Genomic DNA, 13,154 nt, shown 5'->3' on the forward strand with positions numbered 1-13,154 from the left:
TTGCTGGCATATTGAGTGTAGCACTTTCACAGCATCATCTTTCAGGATTTGAAATAGCTCAACTGGAATTCCATTACCTCCACTAGCTTTGTTTGTAGTAATGCTTCCTAAGGCCCACTTGACTTCACATTCCAGGATGTCGGGCTCTAGGTGAGTGACCATACTATCTTGATTATCCAAGACCTTTTTTTTTTAATAGTTCTTCTGCATATTCTTGCCACCTCTTCTTAATCTCTTTTGCTTCTGTTAGGTCCTTTCTGTTTCTGTCCTATATTGTGCCCATCCTTGCATGAAATGTTTCCTTGGTATTTCCAATTTTCTAGAAGAGATCTCTAGATTTTCCCTTTCTATTGTATTCCTCCATTTCTTTGCACTGTTCACATAAGAAGGCTTTCTTATCTCCACTTGCTATTCTCTGGAACTCTGCATTCAGTGGGTATATCTTTCCCTTTCTCCTTTCCCTTCTCTTCTTTTTCTCAGCTATCTATAAGGCCTCGTCAGACACCACTTTGCCTTCTTGCATTTCTTTTTCTTTGAGATGGGTTTGGTCACCGCCTCCTATACAATGTTGTGAACTTCCATCCATAGTTCTTCAGGCACTCTGTCTACCAGCTCTAATCCTTTGAATCTATGTGTCACCTCTACTGTAAAATCACAAAGGATCTGACTTAGGTCATGCCTGAATGGCGTAGTGGTTTTCCCTATTTTCTTCAATTTATGCCTGAATTTTGCAATAAGGAGCCGATGATCTGAGCTATAGTCAGCTCCAGGTCTTGCTTTGCTGACTGTATAGAGCTTCTCCATCTCTGGCTGCAAAGAATATAATCAATCTGATTTGGTATATATAACCTATCTCTGAGTTATATAACCTAAAAGCAGAGGAAGTTTAGGAAGTTGTAGCCTCGGGGCCATGGCGGTTTGACAAACACTACATTATCCTAACTTTGGCCAAGTTAGATGCCAGGGTGGGTCATTGGCTATCCCTACTCTGCCTTTCAAGAGAACACAGAATTTAGCTCAAAATATATCTGTACAGACTACCCTGGTAGTCCAGTGGTTAAGAATCCGCCTGCCAGTGCAGGGGGCACCGGCTGGATCCCTGGTCCAGGAAGATCCCATGTGTCACGGGGCAACTAAGTCCTTGTGCCACCACTACTGAGGCCCATGCCCTAGAGCCTGTGCTCTGCCACAGAAGAAGCCACCACAACGAGAAGCTCGCGCGCTGCGAGGAAGAGCAGTCCCTGCTCTCTGCAACGTGAGAAAGCCCTCCCAAAGCAACGAAGATCCAGTGCAGCCAAAAATAAAAATTAACTGATCAACTAATTTAAAAAATAAATCTGTATATGCACATAACACCTGCAAAGTTCATATACAATGAATTTTTTGGATAACCCCTTCAATAAAATTTCTAATTTTCTTTCAAAAGACTTAAGCTTTTGGCTCCTACAGTTTAGCCTTTGGAATGCTGCATCAGCATGATAAAGAATGGGTAAAACAGCTTAAGGGCAAAGGTTTTTTTCAGAGTCCAGGAAATGCATTCATGACTTGACTCCTTAATACAGCTTATCCATAACGAATCTGTATGAACTGAGCTGCCTAAAAGCATGGGACCTACTTCTCCAGGCACCTAGGCTCATCCAGGATATCTGCAAATTCATGAAGGCAGTATTATAGTGGAAGAGGTACAACGTTTCCAAGAGCTGAGGTCTATAAAAGAGATGATGAAGCTTATTGATTACCTGGGGCCCAATTCATCCTCACACCGCCAGGTGAATTCTCCAAAACTCTCATAATGCTGGTTATAGTGGTAGAGGACTCGATGGAGAGTTGGGGAGCCCAGATCCAGAAGCGTGTTGTAGGCCGTCTGCTGCTCCTTCCCACTGGTATAGCCATTGAAGAGATTGTAGATCTTGTCTGCTATTTCTGACAAGGGGAGAAAAGGCACATAAATAAGATTTTATATATGTGTGTGTCGGGGTGTGTGTGTGTGTGCACGCACGTTAAGTTGCTTCAGTTGTGTCTGACTCTTTGTGACCCTGTGTACTGTAGCCCGCCAGCCTCCTCTGTCCATGGGACTTCTCCAGGCAAGAAAACTGGAGTGGGCTGCAACACCCTTCTCCAGGGGAGTCTTTCTGAATGAGGGATTGAACCAGCATCTCTTAGGAAGCCCATGCTGCTGCTGCTGCTGATAAGTCACTTCAGTTGTGTCCAACTCTGTGTGACTCCATAGACGGCAGCCCACCAGGCTCCCCTGTCCCTGGGATTCTCCAGGCAAGAACACTGGAGTGGGTTGCCATTTCCTTCTCCAATGCATGAAAGTGAAAAGTGAAAGTGAAGTCGCTCAGTCCTGTCCGACTTTGAGCGACCCCATGGACTGCAGCCTACCAGGCTCCTCTGTCCATGGGATTTTCCAGGCAAGAGTACTGGAGTGGGGTGCCATCGCCTTCTCTGAGAAAGCCTATATATATATATATATATATGTATATATATGTATATATTTATATACATATAAATCACTTTTGTGTCTATATATATAAATGATTATAAATATAAGCATGTATGTGTATTTATGCATATAAGTGTGTATTTGGATATATATGCATGTGTATATGTGTGTGTGTTTGATACTTAAAGAATACTCAACCTAAAGCCTGGAGAAAAGTGGTTTGAGTAATTTACTTTATTTCTGCTCCATCAAGTTTCAGTTTTCTCGTCTATAAAATGAAAGGCTTCAAACAGAATCACTCTAAGGTGAACTGCAGTGATAATTTTCTTTGTCTTCACCCATGTTTCCTAAAAATACAGAGCCGGAGGCAAAAGCTCATAGATTGATACTGTATTGGCAAATGCAGTCCCAGGGAAGCAGAAGGGAGGATAGAGAGAAATGAGGCAAGAAAGGAGGCAGAGTAAAATATTAGAAATTGCTCTAAGGAACTGATGGTGGTTTTGCAGGAGACGATGTATGAAGCTACCCGGTTCCCACCAGTCCCTCCACAGGGAGAAAGGAAGAAGACTTTACATCTAGCTCCCATCCAGGATCAGTCCAAGGGACTTTCACACTTGCCCCTGGGAGACATTAACTCCCCTGCACCTCTAGGCCACATAGCTTGGGTACAAATGGGATTCTGCATAAGCAGTGTGGAAGCCCTGAGCAGTGGGGAGCAGCATGTGGCTCAGGGATGAAGTGAGGCACGGCCAGGTCATGGTTCCAGCTACATGAAGACCTGGAGTAGCTGCAGTGCCAAAGGGAACCTGACCCTGTGGCCACAGGAATGCAGGTCCTTTGCTAGGGCCACCCAGACAGCTGGGAAGGCAAGCTTGCGGTGCTGGATCTGTGCTGACATGTACATTGAATCCAGTGCATTCCGCAGTTCCAAACGAGTGATCTTTTGCTTTAATTTATACCCCTTAGATTTCTGCCTCCAGGGTATGCATTGATAAGCCCAAAGCTGGTGATGTGGCAGAGTGGCAGTGATTTTGTGTAGTCTTGGCATTCTTTCCTGGGGAGCTCAAAGCACTTTATCATTAAATACTTTCTCTTTAAACCTGTCAGAAAGGACATTTGTTCACACTTCCTTCCTAAACGGCTGGGAACTGATTACTGGGAAAGCAATGCTTTGTCTTGGACCCAGAGATAAATCTGGGGACGGAGAAGCCAAGCTCTTCAGGCCTCGGAGTCAGACTTTGCCCACCTGACTCCCTGTTGGCCAAAATGCCCTGATTCCTTCTCAAAATTTCAAATGAATTCAAGGCTGCTGGTAACGACAGAGCCATCATTGTGAGTTTCCTGGGTTGGAATGACTACAATTTTTACCTCTGCCCAAACACTGCAGTGATTTCATTTTTTATTCTATCCTGCTCATTGTCCAGGAGCCAGATATTACTTCTTTAGTGTCCTGAGTGGCCAGAATAAGGCTAAGTAAGTAAGTGAAGTCGCTCAGTCATGTCCGACTCTTTGCAACCCCATGGACTGTAGTCTACCAGCCTCCTCTGTCCATGGGATTTTCCAGGCAATAGTACTGGAGTGGATTGCCATTTCCTTCTCTAGCGGATCTTCCCAAACCAGGGATCGAACCCTGGTCTCCCGCATTGTAGACAGACACTTTACCATCTGAGCCGCCAAGGAAGTCCAGAATAAGGCTAGACACTGTAATAGATTCAAAAATGTTAGCTCAATGGGTGAAACTCATGACTTTGGGAGTCATTTGAGTCTATTTTGGGGGAGGGTTTCTGTGATGTATCTCTAGACCAGGTTATACCAACCCATTAGCAGTTAAACCCTTGTAACCAGCATCTTTAGCTGCAATAAAAATAATTTTAGTCCAGAAATTCATTTGGATTTTCAGGACTTTAAAATTATCAGGTTGTTAAAATAAGACCAAGAAATAAAGTGGACAGTGATTTAGACTATAAAGATCTCTGTTATTTATTATATATTAATAGAATATAAAGAATATAAATAAAATTATATAGATTATAAACAGCTCTGGTATTTGTTAACAGCCTATTGACTGCCAAGAACGTTACACCTATGAATTCTAATCCTCACACGAGCACTGCACAATGATTATGAATGTTCTTGTCCTACAAATGAGGACAGTCACAGAGGCCAGGTTGTCTGCCCAAGGTTGCATAGCCCGTGTGGGCTGGAGTCAGGGTTGAAAATGTTATCTATCTCCCATTGCTCTCTTGTATCAATGTTCAGGGGATGGCAGTGTTTAACCAATTTAACATGCAGGAGGCAGGGTCTTGGGGGATGTTTTCTGGAGTGATTACTTCTGGCAGAGGACATTTCCCTGGCTGACCCATAGATGCTACATGAGAAAGAGTTGAGTCAATATGCAGGAAGTCCGTCATTTCTGCAGTAGGCATGGAAAGAAGCAGAGGGACTATCCTAAGAGCTGTGCTGTGTTCAATGGGAGACAGGGAGTGCGCACTTAGAGAAGGATGACCTATAGAGGAAAACGCATGTGATGAGATCAGGGCCCCGACAGGGAGGTCTGGGGTTCCTTCTCCCTTTTACTGATGTCAGTCTATTCTTATTTCTGGTGATGGGACATAGCATCCCAGGCTCCGGCCCTGGTGGTGACATTCTGCTGAGGAACAGTGATGACGAGAAGGTGTTTTCCGGCATATTTACTATTCTCCCAACACAACAGTAATATCCAACTAGAGAAGGCCGTTAGCATCAGCATTTGTGTCCGAGACCAGGTGAGATAGGCCCAGGTTTCATGATAAATCTCCTAAAACCAAGGTAACCTAACTCCAGGGTGTGCTTAAAAGCCTACATCAGTAAATGGGATGCTATATTCAGAAAGATCTACATGCTAGGCTTCTAGAGACTGAGTATTTCTGGCTCTTCCTAGCTCCACTGAGGGAATTTATGGATATTATTTCATTAGTTTTCAAAGCATCTGAGGAATTCACTAACTCAAAGAATGTTAAAGACTCTAAGGTATTTTTGGTTATCATTTATCCAGCTTTCAGCTTCCCAGAAGTCTTGAGCTATCCAAAATACATATGGGTCTTTCCTCTCCTGACATGCAGGGTGTTCAGGAATAGTTAAAATGCCAGTGAAGAGATGGCAACATGTCAACATATGCAGCCTCATCACAAAAAAGAAAAAAAAAAGAGAGAGAGAAGGGAGTTAAGAACTCCTGGGCAGCAGAATAAATCAACAGGGTTGGGATTAAAGGCCTCAGGCCCAAAGTTATGGTTTTAGAACAGGCACCATAGCACCGAATGGAGTTAGGCTCCACTGGCTGTGTGACCTTGGACAAGTTACTTAACCTCTCTGGGTTTTAGTTTCCTTGTTTGTTCATTGATGATCAATAATGCATATCTTCCAAGAGTACTGTGAGGCTAAAAGTGATGATGAATGTAAAGCCTTTCTTTTACATGATGTCTGGAAGGAGCAAGTACACATTTACTGACTCATTGATTCATTCTAAAACATTTTTAACTGAGGGCTTACCACATGCTTGACATTTTTCTAGGTACTTGGGCTACATAAGGGAGAAACTTTGATAAAAGTTCTCATTTTAGGATACAGTCTGGTGGTAAGACGCATTCAGTGAAGCAATAGACATAATATATAAGTAAAATACGGTGTGTTAAAAAGGAAAACAGGAGAAGGAATACTGGGAGTGCTGGATGAGGCACTGCAATTTTAAATATGAGGGAATCACTGGAAAGATGACAATCAAGCTGAGGCTTGGAGAAGCGGAGAGAATGAGCTGGGGACATCTGTGGCAGAGCAGACCAGGGAGAGGGAACACCAGCACAGAAGCTCCCCAGATATGGTGGCCAGCAGATCTGAAATACGTGGATCACCCATGGTGTTTGGAAGTGAGGGAGGGAGAGAGCTGGACAATACTAGATATTATTTTTAAAAAATCACTGTTACTGGGTCTCTACTTGATCATGTTTTTCCCAGTGCCATGAGACAGAGATTGAAACACAGGGCAAGAGCGGGGCAGGGGGAAATAGTCTTATTTAAATGAAAAGGAGTGACTCCAAGGGCAGGAGGGAGCTTTCTTATCCCCCAGTGGTGGTTGCTCTTTTTACTAAGAAATAAGCATCCTGGGAAGCATCTATCCCTTCTGCAATGGCTTCCTTGGCTGCTGTGATGAAAGTCTCCTGAATGGAGGTCCTAAGTCATCAGTTTCATTGTTTTGGTGGGGAACTACCTAAAACCCCGGTCTGTCCCTGCACTGATGTAATTGACCATAGAATTTCACATGAAAATTTGAGGACCATGAATCCCAACTGGCTTTTTATCTTTGTCATTCTGGCATGCTGTGTTTAGTCACTCGGTCGTGTCCGACTCTTTGCGACCCCATGGACTAGCCCACCAGGCTTCTCTGTCCTGGTGTCAATATTCTCACCTGGAGAATATTGAAGTGGGTTGCCATGCCCTCCCCCAGGGGATCTTCCCAACCCAGGGATCAAATCCAGGTCCCCTGCTTTGCATTCTTGCTGCTAAGTCGCTTCACTCTTGTCCGACTCTGTGCGACCCCATAGACGGCAGCCCACCAGGCTCTGCCATCCCTCGGATTCTCCAGGCAAGAACACTGGAGTGGGTTGCCATTTCCTTCTCCAATGCATGAAACTGAAAAGTGAAAGTGAAGTCACTTAGTCATGTCCGACTCTTCGAGACCCCATGGACTGCAGCCTACCAGGCTCCTCCGTCCATGGGATTTTCCAGGCAAGAGTACTGGAGTGGGGTGCCATTGCCTTCTCCGATTCTTAGCACTGTCCAAACTGCAAAGTCCCTTCCCCCGCATCCTCCAAGTCTGTCTGTCCCCTCCCTCGCCTCTCTCTCTCTATGCTGCTCTGTGCTTCCTTCACACCAGGGATTCTCAAACTTGAGAATTAAACTTGATTCACAGCCAGGAGGGCTTGTGAAAGCCCAGGTTTCTGGTTCCCACTGGAGTTCCTGATCCAGTAGGTCTCAGAACCTGAGTGTCCGCATTTCCAATGAGCTCCCAGGTGATGCTGCTGTTGCTGGTATGGACCACTCTTTGACCACCACGTTCCATACTAATTCACTCAAAACTTTCTTACTTCCTCTGGGACCAGCACGGTTACATGGCAACCAACTCTCCCTTCGCCCTTGACCTTGGCACACTCTTCCTTCCCTCCATATCCCTACGATGGCTGAAACCTGCAGAAGGCCCCTCCCTCAGACGTCTGTGTGTCTTCCTTCTTCATCTGCTTCCCAGCCCACTCTAGTTGAAATTCTACTCTCTGCAGCTCTTAAACCATTCCCCTGCTTGCATGTCTCCATAACATATGTCACTATCTGACACAGTATTCATTTTCCCAACTTTTTTTTGGTTTTTTGCTTTGTCATCCCTGCTTAAATATAGTCTCCATGAGGCAAGGGATTTTTTTCCCCCCTAAAGCCTAAGTCAGATATTTAGGAAGGGCTTGAAATAAGCTGTTTTATTTGATAAATTCAGAAATCTGATTACAGAATTCTTGCAAATAGATTCTGAGCCTTGTTCTTTTTGTTTCTTTAGCATCTAATACCAGGGTGTGTTATTAATGAATAAATGGCTGTGGAAGTAGCAATGAAGAAATGGATAGGATTTATGCTTGGCATCAGGAGAGGAGGATGGATGCTGGAGGAAAGATGGATCAGAACTAGCCTTTGCTTAGTGAAGAACTCCTATAAGGCCGCACCCCAAACCTAGAGACTAAGTTGATCTTATTACTGAACATAGCCTTTCCTGCTAGGAGAAGGGTGGTTTTACTGGTAGAAACTTTTTTGGTCAAAGGCTTTACAGTCATGAGGTTCTAAAATTCTTCATAGAAGAATTCCTAGTTTAGGAAAATGATCATATAAGAAATAGAGTCTGGCTTTCTGTTAGATAATTAGGAGCTGAGGTCATGCTCTGGGTCACTTAAAACGTAATTCCCATTTGTTACTAGTTGTAAACTCCACTCAAGTGAGTTATATTTATGATCACCATCTGGGTTTGAAGAAGGCAAAGCATTTTTTTTTTTTTTGGATAACTGCTAGGCCGGTACTAATTTGCAAGGATGCCCTTAATTAGTCTAATTCATTAATCTCCACACCTGCCCTGTACAGGACTCCTTCCTGGCTGAAGGATAACAGGACCTGGAAACATTATTTCATTCTCTCAGCATTAAATTGCCTCTTGTACTCTCAGCTACGCTGCTGGGGTTTCAGAAAGTCTTCTTTGCCAGGGAGCACAAATGATCAGAAGCATATTTTGATATGCTTTGGGTACTAGAATTAACACAAAGAAGCCCCACAGAGAAATAGTACAGGGGTCTCTCCCTGGCTGATTACTCTACCTCGTGTACATGCTAAATTGCTTCAGTCGTGCCCAGGTCTTTGTGACCCCATGGACTGTAGCCTGCCAGGCTCCTCTGTCCATGGGATTCTCCAGGCAAGAATACTGGAGTGGGTTGCCATGCCTTCCTCCAGGGGATCTTCCTGACCCAGGGATCAAACCTGTCTCTTTAATGACTCCTGCAGTGGCAGGTGGGTTCTTGACTGCTAGTGCCACCTGGGAAGTCCTACTCTTTATTCCAGAGTTGCTCTATCCATCTCTTCCTGCAGGTGGCATTATGAGGCATCTCACCTACCTGCTGATCACCCACTGATGTCAACCAGCCCACTGCCTACTCAGCAAGGAAGTCCAGGGTGCCTGCTGCTGCCAGCAAGGACACTGGCAAAGTCTCCAAAACAGAAAGAACTGGGGCACCTTCTCACCACCTGTCCCTGCTCTGGCTTGGAGTAAGAAATCAAGAGATGATAAAGTAAGCGTGCCATGGGTCCTCCCCAGTCTCTCCTCTAAGGATATTCCACCTCAGATTATGCTTTCATCATGGAGGGATTTCTCAGATGTTCAAAACTCATTCTGTCCACACCTTACAAGCCAGGCAGCATTCACTCCAGAGAGAAGCACATTGGTCTTATACTTAAAGGTCTCCAGTCAGCCATAACATCTCAGTGAAGACCAACAGTCCTGACAGGGGGAATTATTTTGATATATAGCTGAAAACTATTTTCTAATAGAGGTCTTCTCTTCATTAGCATTGAGAGACAAAGAAAGGTTTTCTGTCTTTTACGTAACAACCCTCTAAATATCTAATTTAACATAATAAGCAAAATGGGAATTACCACAGGATAAGAGGGAGGAGGGATAAATGGGAAGATTGGGGTCGACTTTATATATACACTTTATATATACACACTAGTATATATAAAGTAGATAATGAATAAAGACCTACCATATAGCACAGGGAACTCTACTCAATAGTCTGCAATAGCCTATGTGGGAAAAGAACCTAAAGAATGGATCTATGTATACGTATAACTGATCACCTTGCTGTACATCTGAAACTAACACAACATTGTAAATCAATTATACTCCAATAATTTTTTTAAAAAGTTACATAAATTTACTTACTGAACTATCAGTTCAGTTCAGTTCAGTTGCTCAGTTGTGTCTCACTCCTTGTGGCCCCATGGACTGCAGCACACCAGGCCTCCCCATCCATCACCAACTCCCGGAGCTTGCTCAAATTCATGTCCGTTGAGTCGGTGACACCATTCAACCATCTCATCCTCTGTTGTCCCTTTCTCCTCCCGCCCTCAATCTTTCCCAGCATTAGGGTCTTTTCAAGTGAGTCAACTCTTCATGTGAGGTGGCCAAAGTATTGGAGTTTCAGCTTCAACATCAGTCCTTCCAGTGAACATCCAGGACTGATCTCCTTTAAGATGGACTGGTTGGATCTCCTTGCAGTCCAAGGGACTCTCAAGAGTCTTCTCTAACACCACAGCTCAAAAGCATCAATTCTTCAGCACTCAGCTTTCTTTATAGTCCAACTCTCACATCCATACATGACTACTGGTGGTCTGGTATTCCCATTTCTTTCAAAATTTTCCATAGTTTGTTGTGATCCACACAGTCAAAGGCTTATTGAACTCTCACTGGAAACTAATTACCTAGGGTATCATAATCCCCACTCCATTTTACAGAGTAATAAGCTGAGGCATGGAGTGAAATAACCTGCTCAGGGTCAAGTAGTTAGATGGCAGAGCAGAAACTTGACCTTGCATGGTCCGACTCCACAGTCTAAGTTTTCTGGAACCAGTTGGTCAGCATGTTGCTTTCTGAGTGTTAGGGACACCATTGTGAGCAGAACTCTGCTCTCAGGGAACTCACTGACTAATGAGGAAGACAGGCATTGAATACTGCTGCTGCTGCTAAGTCGCTTCAGTCGTGTCCGACTCTGTGTGACCCCTTGGACGGCAGCCCAGCAGGCTCCCCCGTCCCTGGGATTCTCCAGGCAAGAACACTGGAGTGGGTTGCCATTTCCTTCTCCAATGCATGAAACTGAAAAGTGAAAGTGAAGTCACTCAGTCATGTCCGACCCTCAGCCACCCCGTGGACTGCAGCCTTCCAGGCTCCTCCATCCATGGGATTTTCCAGGCAAGAGTACTGGAGTGGGGTGCCATTGCCTTCTCCCAGGCATTGAATAAGGCATTATAATAACAAACTGAGATAAGTGTTCTGAAGGAAAGAAACATGGTACCACGAGGGCATTGAGCTGTGGCCCTGGACCCCTGCTCGGAGCAGGGATGCTCACTCAGAACTGTAGACTGAGAGGAGTTGATGAGTGGAAGGGGTGGGGCTGGAGTACACTTGAGGTCAAAGGCCAATGTAGGCAGAGCCTCCGTGTTGGAAATGATGTGCCGAGGTACTGAGAGAGGCAGTGAGGCTTCAGAAAATACAGAGATTGCTGGGGAGCAGGGGCAAGAAGAAGCCAGAGAAGTGGGCAAGGGCTCCTCTATTTAGGTCCTAATATGCGTGATACATATTTTTATCTTCATCAGGAAAAGAATGGAAACCCATTAAAGAGTTGTAAGATGAGGCATTACAATGATCAGATTTTTGTGTTGAAAATAACTATGCTTTTAGAGTACGATGCATGTTTAATGAGGCAGTAAATGAAGGTCCTTCCCTTTAAAAAGTTCTAAAGTGCTACAGCATCAGGGATCCTAATTAAGTAGATCTAGGGTTTCCCTAGAAAGCAGAAGAAGAAGAGGGCAACAAAAGATGACGGCATCACCAATTCAATGGACGTGAAACTTGGGCAAAGTCTGAGAGATACTGAGGGACAGGGAGGCCTGGTGTGCTGCTGTCCATGGGGTTGCAAAGAGTCAGTCACGATTTGGGGACTGAACAATAACAGGCCTTCCCTGGTGATCCAGGGGTGAAGAATCCACCCTGCAACAGGAGACACAGGTTCGATCCCCAGTCCAGGAAGATCCCACATGACTCAGAGCAGCTAAGCCCACAACTGCTGAGCCCAAGCTTTAGAGCCTGAGAGCAGCAACTGCTGAGCCCACGTGCTGCAACTACGGAGGCCTGCAAGCCCTAGAGTCTGCTCCACAGCCAGAGAAGCCCATGCACCACAGCCAAAGAGCAGCCACCGCTCTCTTCAACTAGAAGACCCAGCGTAGCCAAAGTAAATAGATAGATAAAATATTTTTTTAAATAAATAAAGTAGGTTTAGGTCTCTCTTCCCAGTGTGACTTTGCATTACCATGGCATCACCCCTGAACATTGTGGGATTATGTCAACTCATAACCAACTTGAGGCAGCTGGCGTGATTTGAGGTGTACCACACAGGCCAGCTTGTGGTACCCCTATGCCCCAACCAGTAACGCTGAAGAAGCTGAAGTTGAATGGTTCTATGAAGACCTATAAGACCTTTTAGAACTAACACCCAAAAGAGATGTCCTTTTCATTATAGAGGACTGGAATGCAAAAGTACGAAGTCAAGAAACACCTGGAGTAACAGGCAAATTTGGCCTTGGAATACGCAATGAAGCAGGGCAAAGACAAAAGAGTTTTGCCAAGAAAATGCACTGGTCATAACCAACACCGTCTTCCAACAACCCAAGAGAAGACTCTACACATGGACATCACCAGATGGTCAACACCAAAATCAGATTGATTATATTCTTTGCAGCCAAAGATGGAGAAGCTCTGTACAGTCAGCAAAAACAAGACCAGGAGCTGACTGTGGCTCAGACCATGAACTCATTGCCAAATTCAGACTTAAATCGAAGAAAATAGGGAAAACCACTAGACCATTCAGGTATGACCTAAATCAAATACCTTATGATTATACATTGGAAGTGAGAAATAGATTGAAGGGCCTAGATCTGATAGATAGAGTGCCTGATGAACTATGGAATGAGGTTCACGACATTGTACACGAGACAGGGATCAAGACCGTTCCCATGGAAAAGAAATGCAAAAAAGCAAAATGGCTGTCTGGGGAGGCCTTACAAAAGCTGTGAAAAGAAGAGAAGCAAAAAGCAAAGGAGAAAAGGAAAGATATAAACATCTGAATGCAGAGTTCCAAAGAATAGCAAGAAGAGATAAGAAAGCCTTCTTCAGCAATCAATGCAAAGAAATAGAGGAAAACAACAGAATGGGAAAGACTAGGTATCTCTTCAGAGATACCAAAGGCACATTTCATGCAAAGATGGGCTCAATAAAGGACAGAAATGGTATGGACCTAACAAAAGCAGAAGATATTAAAAAGAGATGGCAAGAATACACAGAAGAACTGTACAAAAAAGGTCTTCACGACCCAGA

At 44.4% G+C, this 13,154-nt stretch overlaps 1 protein-coding gene across 1 annotated transcript in view; it reads right to left on the minus strand.

Annotated features, from left to right (window-relative positions):
- The window catches only part of ASTN1 (astrotactin 1), a 355,026-nt gene that overhangs the window by 5,953 nt on the left and 335,919 nt on the right, over window positions 1–13,154 (minus strand). The window contains exon 22 of the mRNA XM_010850109.1: window positions 1,740–1,923. Within this exon, the coding sequence (XP_010848411.1) occupies window positions 1,740–1,923 (184 nt within the window). The remainder of the gene's footprint in view (window positions 1–1,739; window positions 1,924–13,154) is intronic.

The sequence above is a fragment of the Bison bison genome, unplaced genomic scaffold (assembly GCF_000754665.1).
Source record: "Bison bison bison isolate TAMUID 2011002044 unplaced genomic scaffold, Bison_UMD1.0 scf7180017864289, whole genome shotgun sequence".
Classification (NCBI taxonomy): domain Eukaryota; kingdom Metazoa; phylum Chordata; class Mammalia; order Artiodactyla; family Bovidae; genus Bison; species Bison bison.